The sequence below is a fragment of the Sylvia atricapilla genome, chromosome 20, assembly GCF_009819655.1.
Source record: "Sylvia atricapilla isolate bSylAtr1 chromosome 20, bSylAtr1.pri, whole genome shotgun sequence".
In the NCBI taxonomy this organism is placed as follows: Eukaryota; Metazoa; Chordata; class Aves; order Passeriformes; family Sylviidae; genus Sylvia; species Sylvia atricapilla.
Genome location: NC_089159.1, coordinates 6,168,138 through 6,182,900, shown reverse-complemented (window position 1 = coordinate 6,182,900; position 14,763 = coordinate 6,168,138). Strand labels below are relative to the sequence as shown.

General features: G+C 46.4%; 1 protein-coding gene across 1 annotated transcript in view; it reads left to right on the top strand.

Annotated features, from left to right (window-relative positions):
• Window positions 1-13,981, top strand: part of SLC43A2 (solute carrier family 43 member 2) — a 30,162-nt gene extending 16,181 nt beyond the window's left edge. The window contains exons 7-13 of the mRNA XM_066333317.1: window positions 322-524; window positions 1,186-1,329; window positions 4,731-4,869; window positions 5,311-5,443; window positions 6,300-6,373; window positions 8,046-8,169; window positions 9,000-13,981. Of these exons, the coding sequence (XP_066189414.1) occupies window positions 322-524; window positions 1,186-1,329; window positions 4,731-4,869; window positions 5,311-5,443; window positions 6,300-6,373; window positions 8,046-8,169; window positions 9,000-9,161 (979 nt within the window). The 3' untranslated portion in view covers window positions 9,162-13,981. The remainder of the gene's footprint in view (window positions 1-321; window positions 525-1,185; window positions 1,330-4,730; window positions 4,870-5,310; window positions 5,444-6,299; window positions 6,374-8,045; window positions 8,170-8,999) is intronic.
• Window positions 13,982-14,763: the final 782 nt, after the last annotated feature.

Genomic DNA, 14,763 nt, shown 5'->3' with positions numbered 1-14,763 from the left:
TGTTTATTGCTGCCACCCCTTAGGCTGAGGATTTCTGCCTGCCACTAACATGTGGATATCTGTGGAAAGTGGAGCTTCCCAAACTGTGGGAATTAGGAAGGAAAAACGATCTGTTCCTGGTCAGAAGTATTTTTATATTGATTTATGCCAAGTTGGCCCAGAGAGAGTATCTCAGTGTGCTCTGGATTGAAACCATTTGTGGGTCTGTAATAGAAACCAGTGCCTTAAATCCACAAACAGCCTTTCTGACTCCTGCAAACGCTGCTGCCTCTGACTCCTCACCCTGTGTCGCAGCTCTCACGCCCTTTGCTACCCCAACAGGGTGAAAATAAAGTTCAGCTGGCTGGGATTTGACCACAAAATCACTGGGAAGCAGTTCTACAAGCAAGTGACGACGGTGGGGCGCCGGCTCAGCGTGGGGAGCTCCATGAAGGGCCCCAAGGAGCCGGCAGCTCTGCAGGAGAACAACAAACTCTGTCTGTCCACAGTGGACCTGGAAGTGAAGTGCCAGCCTGACAGTGCAGGTGTGGTTCTGTGGGTGCCCCAGGGTGCTGGCACAGGCCTGTTGGCCTCCCTGCACAGCTCCAGGTCTGTTTGGAAGGGAGCAATATGTGATCCAGGTGCTGCCAGGGCCTCGTGCCAACCACCAGGGCTGGAACACAAGTTATATAAGGAATCCTGTCCTTGTGTCCTTCTCTGAGTACAAATGGTGTGGCCCGTGGTGGGGACAGCACGTGGGAGCTGGTGTGGCTGCAGAGAGGCAGGGTAGGTGGTCACTCTTGCCTTCTTAGGGGGGTTGTTGCCATCATGACCAAGCCTTCTTTACCCAGGGGCATCATAGCATCAGTTGGAAGGGACCTTAAAGATCATTTCATTCCGCCCGTTCCACCAGAACACTTTGCTCAAAGCCCTGTCCAACCTGGCCTTGATGGTGAAAGCAAATTTTGAGGCTTCTTTTTGTCCTAATCCACCAAATCATGGGAGCCTTTTTTCCTGCTTCTTTGCCCCTAGCCAAACTCAGGCATCTGCTGCTGTTGATTATGGGAGTTTGTAAGGCCCCAGGTGAACTCCTTGGAGCTGCCACTGGCACTTCTAGCCAGGAGAGGACCTACTAGGCCAGAGGCAGAATTGTAAATGTTTGCCAGGGTATACTGCCTCCTTCAGAGACTGTTATTCCTTCTGCAGCTACTCCCTCCTTCATGAAGAGTGTCTTCAGTCCCATCCTGTTGCTCAGCCTTATCACCATGTGTGTCACTCAGCTGAGGCTCATCTTCTACATGGGAGCCATGAACACCATCCTTGAGTTCCTGTCTGGAGATGAAAGTCAAGGTGGGGGAGCCTCTGAAGGCCTTTACCTGTTCCCTGGGGCTGGGAGCTGACCCAGACCCGGTCAGTGAAGGCAGAGCAGCTGATTACTCAGCAGATACCCTCTGTATAGGGCAATCCATGGTGTCCAAGTGCACTGACAGCTGCTGGGAGGGTCCAGGGAAGGGCTGGAACCAGCCCAGCACAGAGGGGCAGCGAGGTAGACTCTTGAATGTCAAGCTAATTTTAGCCCTGTGTCTGTCAAATACTACCCCATGTTATATCCCCGCATAAACTGTTACAAGTAACCTCTGGGGGTGGACTCTGATACTTTTTATTTTAACTGGAAAACCTGTTTCATCAGGTACTTGCTTAACTTATCCCAAGCAAGCCGAGAATGCAGAGCAGCTGACTCTCATGAGTAAATGGTTGGACTCAGTGCCTCAGCCCAGCACCCAGGGGTGGGAGAAGGGAAATCAGATTTTTGTGCAGCTTGGTGGGTGCTGGGGAGGCTCAGGGGTGCTCCCTGCGCTGGATTCCCTGCATTTATAGTTCTGATGGAGTTCATGGAGCAAACAGGAAAGAGTACATTAGTTTACTGTCAAAAAATACCCAGGATTGCAAAACAGGACTTAGCCTTTTTTTTTTTTTTGTTTTGTTTTTGTGCTTTGTAGCAAGATCCAGTTTGAACTTGTTAAATCTGGATTGCATGAAGCTGATAAATCAAGAGGCACTCCTCTGAAAACAGGAGTGAGCTCTGGGGGAGGGAAGGAAACTCAGGAAACTCCAAGTGCCCTGGCATTCCCTGAATTGCTTTGTTTCTTGAGCCTTTGACAAGCCTGCAGCATTTAGCTCTTTATCTCCTGGCTCAGGAGCCAGCTTAGACATTAAACAGCAAAAAAGGACAAACTTCACACTGCCTACCTTTCCCAACACTGCTTACTTTATAACTCTTGACACTGCTTTATTTAAAACTATTACTATTTTTACCCTGGCTTACTGTGCTAATTTAATTTTCATTTCTTTCCCTCTCCTCCCCTCCTTGGAATTTCAGAATTAATATTAACTATATAAGCTGCCAATTCTGCTTAGATCAAGCTCCTTGCTAAAACAGGGATTGTGCCCCTTGAGCATACTGCAGCTTTTCTGTGCCACCTTTAAGATTCCTTCCTATTTTTTTCCTTTCCTCCCCTGAATGTGGCCTGGGCTCATTGCAGTGCAGTCACTGTCTTGGTGTTTCCATGGCATCAGCAAAACAGTGTTATTGTCTGGTCTCAGCAGTGTCAGGCTCTGCTGCAAGAGCAGTTCCAAGGCACGTGCAGCTCTCTAGAAATGTAATCTGTGTGTGCATCAGGAGAGGATGGGATGCTGCTCCCTCGCATTCCTCGTTCTTCCTGCGTTTGTTCTCTTGGGTGGGATTTGCTCAGAGAGCTCCCTCCACCTGCAGCTGCCCCTTGGGAGCACTGAGTGAAGGAAGAGGAGAGCTGGGTCAAACCCTGCAAAGTGTTGTCATCAAAGAAAAGTTAAATATTCCCCGGAGCAGAGCAGGAGAGAAGGATGTGGGGAAAAAGCATGCAGATAAGTCGTGAAGTCGTTGATTGCAGTGAGGCACAACATCCTTGGAAGTTCTTTCTCTTCAGGTTGTGGTGACTTAGACCTGTCAGGAAACCAAAAGGTGGAGAGAACATTCAGCTTGTGGCAACTTACCTGCTGCAGGCCCCTAAAAGATGAGGAAGAAGCTTAAGGGTTCATTCTATAAATGACTGTGTAATTGTGTTGTAGGAAGGCAGGGGAGAGTAGACCTGTTATGCCTAGAACCTGAAATTTGTCTGTCTTTCGTAAATTGTCACTTTGCTCTCTAATGTGGTGATACTGAGAGACTTGGGGAGAATCAGGGCTGGAAAACTCAGTTTTTTGAGGTTCATGTTCAGGGTAGTTTTGAGGGAAAAGCATCTTTTTGACAGAAAAGAACATGGAATATAAAGCCTTGTGCCCGTGTGTGCTTCCTTTGCTAAGCATTCTTGCTTTTTCTCCTTGGGAAAGAATGATTTTTAAGATGACAGATAATGCTGAGGAGGCCCTGTTTTGTAGCAGCTACTGTCTTTCCTCCCCTTCTCTTGCTGACCCCATAAATTTCACTCCCTGATTCAAGCTGGCCTCTGCCCTTGCTGTTTAGAGCCTAAGATTAAGTGTTCAGGGTAGCATAAAGAGGCAAAACATGACAGCGTGGCTTGCTTCTTACCCTCTATTAAAAAATAACCAGACACCAGTAAATCAGCTCCTGCAGTGTTCATAGAGAGTGATGCCACCTGTTTCTCTTGGCTGCAGCAGTTGCTATAATGAGAGGGGATGTGGGGTCACCTCAGGGCTTGCCTTTGTGGGAGGAACGGGGCCACAAATGTGAGTTTGGAAGTTCCTCTCAGCTCCTTTGCCAGCAGCTGGAGCCAGGAAAAGATCACTGGGTGCCATGCTTGGGCACAGCAGAGCAGCCCTGCTGGGGTTTGCTGCAACTGCTTAGGAAAGAGAGAGAGGCTTGTTGGAAACTTTCTCTCCATTACCAAGTGGATTTTGGTGGAAATCCTGGCTGTGCTGCCTTGGCTAGCCTAAAAAACGGGAGGGACAAATTAAAATTTGAGCTGTTCTGCTTATAGGGCTCTAACTTGTGCTCTGTGCTGAGATGGGCAGTTTCAGAGCTACATCCTTATTTCGGAGCTGTGGCACACCATGACTCACCAGCCCTTCTGCGTGGTGCCTCACTCATCACGTGGGCTGCCGAGAGGAAGTGGAAAAAAGCCTTGCAGGGTGGGGGAACTGCTCAGTAACAGGAGGAGACAATTTCTTCTGAGTCTGCTGGCATCAGCTTTCCCTTAGCAAGCCATGGAGACACTTCTCTCATCGGTAGCACGGAATTTTCATCACTCTGACCTTTTAAATAATTGCTCCATAAATGCTGTGATTTTTTTTTTGATGTTAGTCTCCTGTCCCCTTTCTTCCAAACCTGTCCATTCAGCACAAACTGGGTTAGTCCTCGCCTTCCCAGCCTGATTGTTCTCACTGGAGCATCCCAGCTGGAGAAGCTGTAGCTGCACCAAGGCAGGAGAGGGGATGACTAAAGCAGGTCTGGCTGTGCAGCACACAAAGCTTATAAAAGCTTTTCTTGCCAGTCCTGCCCAGAATAAACCTCACTGGCACTAAGTGGGTGCCGTGTCCCCGTTTTTGGAGCCCTACCTGCTGCTGCCCAGAGAATTCCAGTGCAGGATCAGAATGACTGCAGGAAGTGTGCCCAGTATGTCCCTTCTCTTGTCTGGAAGGTTCATGAATGGCTGGCTTTTAATAAGAGAGGTGATCATCGAGAAGGTTTTTGTAATTTTTTTTTTGTATTGCTTGGACTGAAAACTATTTTTAATTTTTTTTTCCCCCTGCAGTGGCTCTCTACACTTCCATTTTTGGGGTCCTGCAGCTGCTGTGCCTACTGACAGCGCCTGTGATCGGGTGTATCATGGACTGGAAAATGAAAGAGTGTGATGATGGCTCAGAAGAGAATGAGGAGAACAACGCTGAGCAGTGCGTAGTGTGTGCCACAAGGGACATGCAGCCACCTGGCAGGCCCCCTCTGCTCTGCCTTGTGTGTTGTGGGATGAAGGACTGGAAAGAATATTGTCTCTTCAGTATTCTAGAAAAGAAAGCCTGAAGGAAGACTTGATAATTGCAGAGGAAAGGAGCAGACTATCTTCCATGTCCCCTGAGATCAGTCAAGAAGAGCAAATTTAAGTTGTAGCAGGAGAGGCTCAGACTTCCCTCCTAGCCTAAGAGGAAGAGTAACAGCACTGAAATAATTACCCAGATGTTCCTCAGCTTCCACTGGTGGAGATCCCAGCACCTCCACAGGCAGATCTGTAGCCACAGTGGTGTAGATAGAGTTGGTGTGATGTGTGGAGAGTCTTGCTGTGAGTTCCAGCAGCTGCTGGAAGTGTGTTTGTAACACAGGTTTTGCTGTCCTTCCAGAGGTGACAAGAAAAAGAAAAAGCGTGACCGCCAGATCCAGAAAATCACCAACGCCACCAATGCCTTTGTGTTCACCAACTTCCTGCTGGTTGGATTTGGGATCACCTGTCTTATTCCTAACCTCCCCCTGCAGGTGAGTAGGTGAAATGGGTGGGGGGCTGGCAGAATGACTGGACAGTGCCAGGAGAACCTGCTGGTGTTGGCAGGAAGGCTGGGACTGGCACTGCTGGGAAACTTCCATCCTGCTTTGGAAGCCCCACTTCTAGGTCTGAAACAAATAACACTGTGCAGTTTAGATCTCTTGGGAAAACCTGGACAAGCAGCTATAGTTAAAATGCCAGTTGGTTTAGAATTTGCTGGCCTGTGTGACAAAGAATTCTTGCCCACCAAGATCCCCTCAGCAGTGCCTGTACGTTTAAACTGGGCTTGATTTAAGCTGCTGAAGGTTGGAAGAACTTGCTGCAAGAAGCATAACACAGTGATGTGTGCAGCAGGTTATTCCTGCGTCAAATGCTGTGCCCAATGGTACCTGTGGGATTATAAACCTGTTAAAATATTTATTCTGTGGCACCACCTATTTTTGGCAGAGGAGTTTAGTGATTTTTATGCTACACTTAAGCACGCCTTGATGATGTAGGCAAACAGCTGCAGTTTGCTCATACTTGTGTGTTGTCTGCAATAACCTGTGGAAAATTAACCAAATTGGTGGCCATGGGAAGGCACTGTGATACTGGCCATGGGCTGCTGGGGACATGTCCTTGCAGAAGTGCCACCTACAAATGAGAGAGGTCTTGTGTGTGTGCAGAGTGAGGAAAAGCAGTGCCTGGAGACAAGTACAGATTTCTTCCCTCGTGGCATTATCTCAGGTTTTTGGGTCTGGGTTTCCCAATTCTACCTAAAAATAACAGCTTTTAGGGATGGTTGGTGTTGGGGTCTGGCCCACCTGAGTGGGTGTCTAGGATGTGACATTTTTCTGCTTCTTTTTTCAGATTCTGTCCTTCATTTTGCACACAATTGTGAGAGGATTCATCCACTCAGCTGTGGGAGGCCTCTATGCAGCTGTGTAAGTCTCTGGTTCCCTATAAAATGTGGCTGGCCAGATAAACTGGTTTGGGGTGATGGGCTGCCCAGGGGAGAGGGAGATCAGGAATGAGGTCTTCATGGTCACAGGGGAAAAATGATGCAACTTGTTTCCTCAGTCACCTCTAGACATGCCAACAGCTGGACTGAAATCCTGGTGCTTTCCTTGTTTAGCAACAGAGCCAGGCACAGCTATGTGTGGGCCTCACGTGAGATTAAACTATTGACACTCAGGTTATAGAGTAAAAGCTCAAGGCTTTTTTTTGTCTTGTAATGAGCAGATATGTGCATGTGCCCAGGTAAAACATTAACGTGACTGAAAACATCTCTGCTGCTGTCCTCTGAAGTTGTCATTGGTAAAACATTGCTCAAGATACCATTAGTGATGCCTCCTCCCTTTCCCAGGATAGATCACCAATCCTGTTTCCAATTTAGCAAGTTATCAATAGCTGAATCTAAATATTCTCTTCCTTATTAAGCAATGTTTTTGGCCTTGAAAACAGACCTGTCCCTCAGTGCTGAGTGGCAGAGGAACAAAGAGGAGCTGTTCTCTTTCAGGGAACTGGAGATTTGTTGAGGTGGGAAAGGTTTTCTCAAGACCAAGGTCAGCTAGTGCAGGTTGTCCAGGAGTGCAACTGGCTGTGTTTTGAATATCTCCATGGATGGAAACTCCACAGCTCTGCAGACTCTTTCTGTCAAAGGTTTAGATCCCCATGTCTGGGGAATCCAGAGTGGAAAACACATCTAAGAGTCTGCTTCAGAAATGTATAAACTTTTTGTTCCCTGGCAGCCAGAACCAAAATATTTTTGTCTTGGGCAAGGTAAATAAGTATATGTTGCAGTACATATCACCTTACTTGTAAACTAATCCTATTTGATCATTGCAACTCTGGAACTTCCTGGAGCTGAGATGTTTTTGCTTAGAATATGACTTCTTTGAATATTTGAAGGTTTTGATTTGCTTCTTTCTTTCCAAGTTTAGTTTAACCTGACCCATTTTAAATACTGCTTAGTTGCAGAAAGATGTTAGGTGTTTCCTGAAATTTATTTTTCCATTAATATTATCTGATACCAGCGCTTGCCAGTCAACAGTGTTGTTTAGAGTTTGACATAGGAACAGACTTGTCCTCTAAAAAGGAAAACACTAACCTGTTGTGCAGGTTTCACTCACTTCCAAAGGGAGCAAATTGTTATGACCAGATGAAAATGATTGCTCAGCCACAAGTGTTGTCATCTGGATAAAGAGGCCCTGCTTTTAACTTGTAAATATCAACACTCTGCTCCCTGTGCAATAGGAGCTGTATAAGCACTTCCACCTGCCCGCAGTAGAGCTGCAAAACAAAACAAATGCTGGATTTGATATTATTAAAGTTTAAGAGCTCAGGATGAGAATAATCTGAAGAAGGCGACTCCAGCCTTGGCAGCAGTTCCCTTTTGCTCTCGAGAGCACTGTGTACACCACAGTGTATATGTAAATGCCCTATAAAAAGGGGCAGTTACCCAGTGCACAGGAGGGAGCTGTGCACATTATGCCTGTCTGGGACTGTGCTCCCACGTTGGTCTGTGTTGTTACTGGGCTGGGAATGTCATCTGACCTGGGTGATGTGAACAGTCAAGGTGACACATAATAATGCTGTTGCTTTCTTTGTTGACAGATACCCCTCGACTCAGTTTGGCAGCTTGACAGGGCTGCAGTCGTTGATCAGTGCCCTCTTTGCCCTTCTGCAGCAGCCTCTCTTCATGGCACTGACGGGACCTTTGAAAGGAGACCCCCTCTGGGCAAGTTCTTCTCAGTTTTGATGTGAAAGCTTGGGGATTAAGATGATTTTTGGTTCATTTCTTGGGGGAGGAAGACTCCTGTGCATGGACCAAGGTTAAAAACAGCTGTAATTTTGTGTGTCACTCAGTCTGCTGTTATCTTGGTGCTGTCCAGGAGATCTTTCCCTGTGTGAGTAAAGACTCCCTGGGCAGGAAGGTCAGTAACCCTTATGGTGTATGGAAAGGGAGGAAGGGAATGCTTCCCACTAACAGTTTGTGGTGAGTCAGAATCTGTCAGGTTAAAATGAGTGAGTGTGAGCAGACCTCAAAATTCAGGAAAAACTCTACAACACTTGAGGACTATGAGCTCCAAGTACCAGTAAATTTTGGATTGCTGATGCTAATGTCCAAAGAGCCAAATGGCAATTGAGGGCAGGGCTAATGTGGTGTCTTGCTGAGAGTCTGGGCAGCTCAATAAAATCATGACATGGGTGGTCTGCGGGGAGAATTCCGGTCTCTGGGCTAAACGTGCCAATGCCTGTTGCTCTTCAATCAGCAAACCTGGTGTGAAACACCTGCAGCTCAAACAGCCTGTTTTGTGGAACAAGACGCCCACAGCCATAATCCAGAGCGACAGACTCTTGCAGCATTTAGCTTGTACACACAAGGTGCTCTGGGCACAGGAGTGTAAATACAAAAACAGTGGAGGATGTTGCCAGCACAGGGAGCAGGGCGTCTCCTGGTTTGCCCACAGCTGGGTGACGTGGGCTAGGCTCTGACACTGCTGCATGCGTGACTGGGTTGTTGTCTTCTCCTAGCCAGGCTAATTTTGGTTTGCTTTCTCCCTGCAGGTGAATGTTGGCTTGCTTGCCATGAGCCTCCTGGGTTTCTGCCTCCCAATCTACCTGGTCTGCTACAGGCGCAGGCTAGAGAAAGAAAAAAAGCAGAAGATGGAAGATGCCAAACTGTTCTTCAAAATCAATGGCACTCCCACTGAGGAAGCCTTTGTTTAAACTGGTGCTTGATGTACAACCTCCCCTGTACAAGTTCCTACCACGTCTGTGGGTTCTACCTGTGGTTGTAAGCCAGGACTTTTCTCCCCTGGCTCTGCCAGTCATTGCTCATCACTGGAGTGAGGGCTGGACATAAAGACTGAGATTTTCCTCAGATATATGGCAGGAGGAGACTTCCCACTCCTTACTCCAAAACACAGGACACTTTCCCTTTTTATAAAGGCCACACAGCTATTGTGTCTTAAATTATCCCCTGATCACACTCTCCAGCAGCAGAGAGTTTGCATAGGCAACTGGGGAGAGAAGGAAAAAGAGGGATGAGGGAAGAGGGAAGACAGACCATAATTTGAGTTTGCAAATGTAATACACTGCAGTCTGTTTTCTCCCCTTCTTCCCCCAAACTTGGCTGACAGTCTCAGATGCAAGCTGCACTCTCCTCCCTCCCCAAGGCTTCATAATGGTCTTTCTGCTTGATGTGTAGCTGGACCCAGTGGTTTTACTGTCTCTCCAGACATATCCCTGTTTGAGGCAGGGAAGGGGTTTTTATTCCTATGTGTATGAGCACAGCTTCAGTGTATTGCTAAATGTTGGCTGCTAGCACTGACAGCTCCCAAACATTTTATTACTGCAAATGACACAGACTGTGAGCAATGGATCTGCCTTCCACACTGAAATGAAGAGCCTATAGTGGACTGCTGGTCCTAGACCAAGCCTTGAGAGGCCTGGAATTCCTCTTCTTCCCGGTTCACAAACTCACCTGTACGTGTTTTAAACTGTCTGCAGTCCTGGAGTCTCTGACAAAAGAATTGGATCTTGTTTACCGATGAAGTGCTTTGAGACTTGTTGCCTTTTGCCTCTTCTTCCCCCCTGATGTGACCCTGGGAGGGGAGCAGCAATGTGTGTTCACTAAAGTGGAGAAGTTTCTTGAAGCTGAGGTCTGGGGCTTCAGATACCTTGGTGTTCACGTGAGCTGACCTGCTGGTGAAAAGAACCAGGAGTGCAGAACACTCCTTTTGTGTCTGGTAACTGGATCCTGTGGACATATGGGCAGGGTGGATGTGGTGATGTTATTTTTCCTTTAGCCATAGCTTATTTACCTTGATCTGGTAATGGTCACCAAGCTGCTGAACACCAGGTTACTGTGACTGACCAAAATGCTGCCACTTTGGCTGTTCTAGGAGCCTTCTACAATGCTGATGCTCTGTCTGGACAGAGCACCTGGTGACACTGATTGTATGGTGAAGCTGACTGTCAGAGCATTACATGTGGGTAAAGGTGCCCCAGGCCTGTTCACACCAGGGAGGGAATACAAAGGGAATTTTTAACCTGCTTATTTTTATAGAGGTTTTCCTTGTCTAAAGCAGACCTTTCTGCCCTTTACCTTCTTGTTGAGGTTGGTAGCTCAGGCTCTGTAGCCCTTTGTTAAGCACTGCAGCGAGTGGAGCTGCTGGGAGCAGGTCTGTGCAGCAGTGAGGGTGGAACAGCACTGGGCTGCACTGGGCTGAGCTGGTGGCTGCGGGAAGGTTGGGGCAGAAATAAAACAAATTATGGAGACCTAGTGGTGGTGTTTTACTGCAAAGCCTGGCAGAGGCTCAGACATTCAACTTGTCTATGTCTGTGGTTGGAAAAACACAAGAAACTACACCGTGCTGCGCCCTTCCCGTGAGAAATGACCTGGAAGCTGAGTGTGTTAACTCCTTGGCTGGGGGTTTGAAGGGGCAGAAGCTCAGGCCGGGCAGGATTCAGTTTTCCTGAAGAGCCCCGCGGGTCCCCGGCCGGTGGCAGTGCCGGCGCTCCGTGGGCCGGCAGCGCCATCTCCAGTCGCCGCTGCTGCCCCGCACTCCGTGCTACCTTGTAGTCTTCAACCATTCGTTTCAGAAAGACTCGCCACTTGAGGGTTTTACACATTTCTGATTTTTTTTTTTATGTGTTGCCTTTATTAAATGTGTTTGTTTCAAGGCAGCCTTACTGCCTGCTGTCAATACTGTACTCTTCTGGAACTCTTTTTGTCTTTTGGTAATGATTTAGTGTCCTTCCTGTATTTTCTTTGAGCAATAATTAAGAAGGCAGAGTTTTGATTAATTTTCCTCGTCCCCTGTCTTGTCTTAAGTACATGTTCAGAGACACACCAGCAGTGGGTACAGCTCACCTGGACTGCCAGAGGGCTTTCTCTAGATTTTCTGCATTTTATATTACAATACTTATAAATATTTTGAGAAGAGCCCTGTTCCTGCTCAAGCATACTTGTGATGTGACTGACAGATTAAGTATCAGTATCCATAGTCTCAGTGTCCTAAAGCAGAGTTGGAAGGTGTTTTGTGTGCTAGCCCAGCATTACCTCCACCTCAGCTTCAGAATTGAATGTGATTTCTTCCACTCTTATTTCACTTAATGCCTGTTACAAACGTTGCAGCAAAATAGTGGAATAGAGAGTGGCAGATTTTAATGAAGTCTTAGTGGAGATGCTGCTGCCTTTTAATTTAACTGCACATACTTCGAAGAACACACTTTTATTTCTGCCATCTACCTCCCTACTGTAGTTCCCAGATCCTGCCCTTTATTAGGGATGTATTCAAATCCAGTTTCATCTGATAAACTGGTGAATGTGTGTGCTTGATATCTCTGCTGATGTGCCATGGTGGTCAGAAGCTGCTGGTCAGCTGTGAGGAGTAGAGCTCATGTCCTGGTGGATACAGATGGAGGTTTTACAGTCAAATGGGATCATGTTCTGGGGCTGTGCAAAATCAAACTGTGGAATTTTTGCTGCAGAATGCAGTGGGGAACAGAACTATTATTTAAAAAAAAAAAAAAAAAACAACAAAGAGGCTGGTTGAAGAATGGTCTGATGCATCCACTAACTCAGGGAGATTTAAAGTTGCTGTAAATAAGAAAGTTATGCCAAGGAAAGATACTTGTCTGCATGTTCTGTCTTGTAAGAATTGGTCAAAGCTGGAGAAGACACGCTGGGCTGAAGTGAAACACTGGTCTGATCTAAGGGGGTGAAATTTTATTTTGACAGTTGTGAACCAAACTAATTTCTAGAGCAGTCTCAAATCTATCTATCAAAAACCTGCACCTGCATGCAAGATGTGCAAACACTCTACTGATCGTGGCATAACAGCTTCAGAGCTGCAGCTCCTGCAGCAGTGGGGCCACCTCATCCTTTGGTGCTTAGGGAAATTGAATTGTGGGTATATACATTAGGAGTGGAAAACAGCATTGCTGCTTCCCAGCTGTGTGTTCCAGGACCAAGAGAATTCCTGGTGCACTCCGTGTGTGCATGAGCCACCTTGTGGGAAAAAATAAATGGGCTACCAAAGACTAGGGAGTCACAGCAGTTAGCATCAATAATGCATTTATCTGTACAACTCAGATATAGGTCAATGTGGTTTACTGCTCTCATAGTTCCTAAATTTGAAGGACTTGGGGTTTGTTATGTCCTGTCTACCTCCTTACCCTGATCCATATGGGGAGTGCAAGGAGGGTGGCCATGGGAAAGACCTCCATGGAAGCAACCCCAACTGAATGTAAGGAAGCAGAAACCTGATCTGTGAGTACCTCAGAGTCAAAGGTGTTGCTGTGTAAAGTGATTGCACCTTCTGGAGATACTGCTCCCAGGCTCTACAGCCTCTCACATGCATTTAATCTGCATTTGTATTAAAAAAAAAAAAAAAAAAAAAAGAATTCACAGAGTGGGGAAGGGAGGGTGACAGCTTTTTGCTTTCACTAATCTGTCAGAACCTAAGCCCTGTTGACACAGCCTTTATAGCACTAAGGCAATGACACGATGTCAGAAGTAGCAGAGAAAATCTGTGCTGTTCTGTTTAATAGGGCACTTACACTGTGACAGTCACTGAGTAAAGCTGTATCTGGATCCTTGAGATGAAACTGGACACGGATGTCTGGGAAGAAAAAAAAAATAGGGGGTAAATCTTGCTGAAACACCAATTTAACTGCAGTGATGCTACAGCAACTGAAAATGTTCAACTCCCACAGCAAAGCCTGGCCTCTTCATGCTTTGTCTGCAAAGGAAAATTGCAGGATAATGAGATTTTAACTAAGTCCGTAAATCACTAAAATGTTTTCAAGTAGAAGATTTCCCTTTTGACAGGCTGATGAATTTGGAAAATATGTTACAAAATTTAAAGCAGATACTGTAGGGTAAAAGGAAAGAAATCTTTAAACTACACATATTTGCTTCTTTTTTTCCCCCCTTTGATTTTTTTTTTTCTGCATCTACAGAGCTTTTTGGTATTCCCTACACCCCAGTTTAGAAGTGCAAAGTGCTTATAATGGAAAATAGTATTACAGTAGGATTCCTGATGGGAACGGACTGGTTTGGGGTTTTTCAATAGTAATAAAAAAGGCTACTTCTGATTTATAATTCACAATGTTATCTTCTCTGGAATAGCTGAAACAATGATGTGTTGTGTAGCTGCAGTGATACATGTTAATTATAAAGCCCACAGGTCCATGTTTTCCTCCACGTGCTGCCCGCCTGTCTCTGCACAATCTGTTTTTACCAGGTGTCCTGTGCTCCACATTGTCATCCTGCTGCTGTTTGTCACTTCCTTGTGCCTGACCCTCTGTCACCTGCTTTTTATTCCGGAGACAATCCCCTCCTTCATAACACCCACACTTTAACCTGCCAGCATTACCTCTCCTGTCTGCCTTTTCCTGTCCACAGATTTTTTTTTGTAGCGTTTGCGGAATTGGAATTGTAAACTCCTCGGGGCAGGCCTGTGTCAGCTTCTCTCTGTGTTTGTAAGGTGATGTGCACTCTTGCAGTACTGTCTCAAAATAAAGTGATAATAAGTTAATCATTAGTTTTCCTTCTGAGGGTGAATAATAAAAGCATTGGCTGCTTCCTAACGAGAGTATGGAACCATGAATGCTTTATGGGGTGGCATCTGCCAAACGGCAGGACCCAGGTTGAATATTTCCTTGACTCTTTCTTCTCTAGGTTAGGAGCTAATAGCCACTGCCAATTAATTCTTTTCTTCTCCAATTGAGTTTAATCTCTGAGAAAAAACTCAAAACCCTGTAGGTGACAGGTTGAGAACAAGATTGAGCTTGGCTATACAGTGTGAACTGCTGTCCAACAGTGAAAAATGAGCAGTGTGGCCTTAGGAGGGAATGCAGGTGTCAACAACAAAGCTGCACACCTCCATTATCCACGCCTTAGCTTGGTGATGCTAAATCTGTGGTGGTTTACTTTTCCAATCCAATAATGACAATCATTGAAAATACCATAAATCATGACCTAGTGACAAGGTGAAGCCCATGACCTGAAGCCACTCACCCTGCCTGACTGTAGCACTGACTTATCCCCTGGCTATTTGCGTTAATACCCTGGTCACTCATCATTCCCCTTCCCCACCCTCCCAAAAGAGGGGGGCCATGAAGTTGACAAAAATACTGGAGCACATCCCCTAGTGAGACAGGCTGAGAAATTTGGGTCAGTTCCAGCCTGGATAAGAGAAGGTTGTGTGGAGACCACACAGCACCTACCAGTACCTGAAGGAGATGGTGGGGAGCCAGAAATGCACTCTTCATCGGGCACTGTAGTGATCAGACAAGGAGTAATGGGTCTAGACTGGAA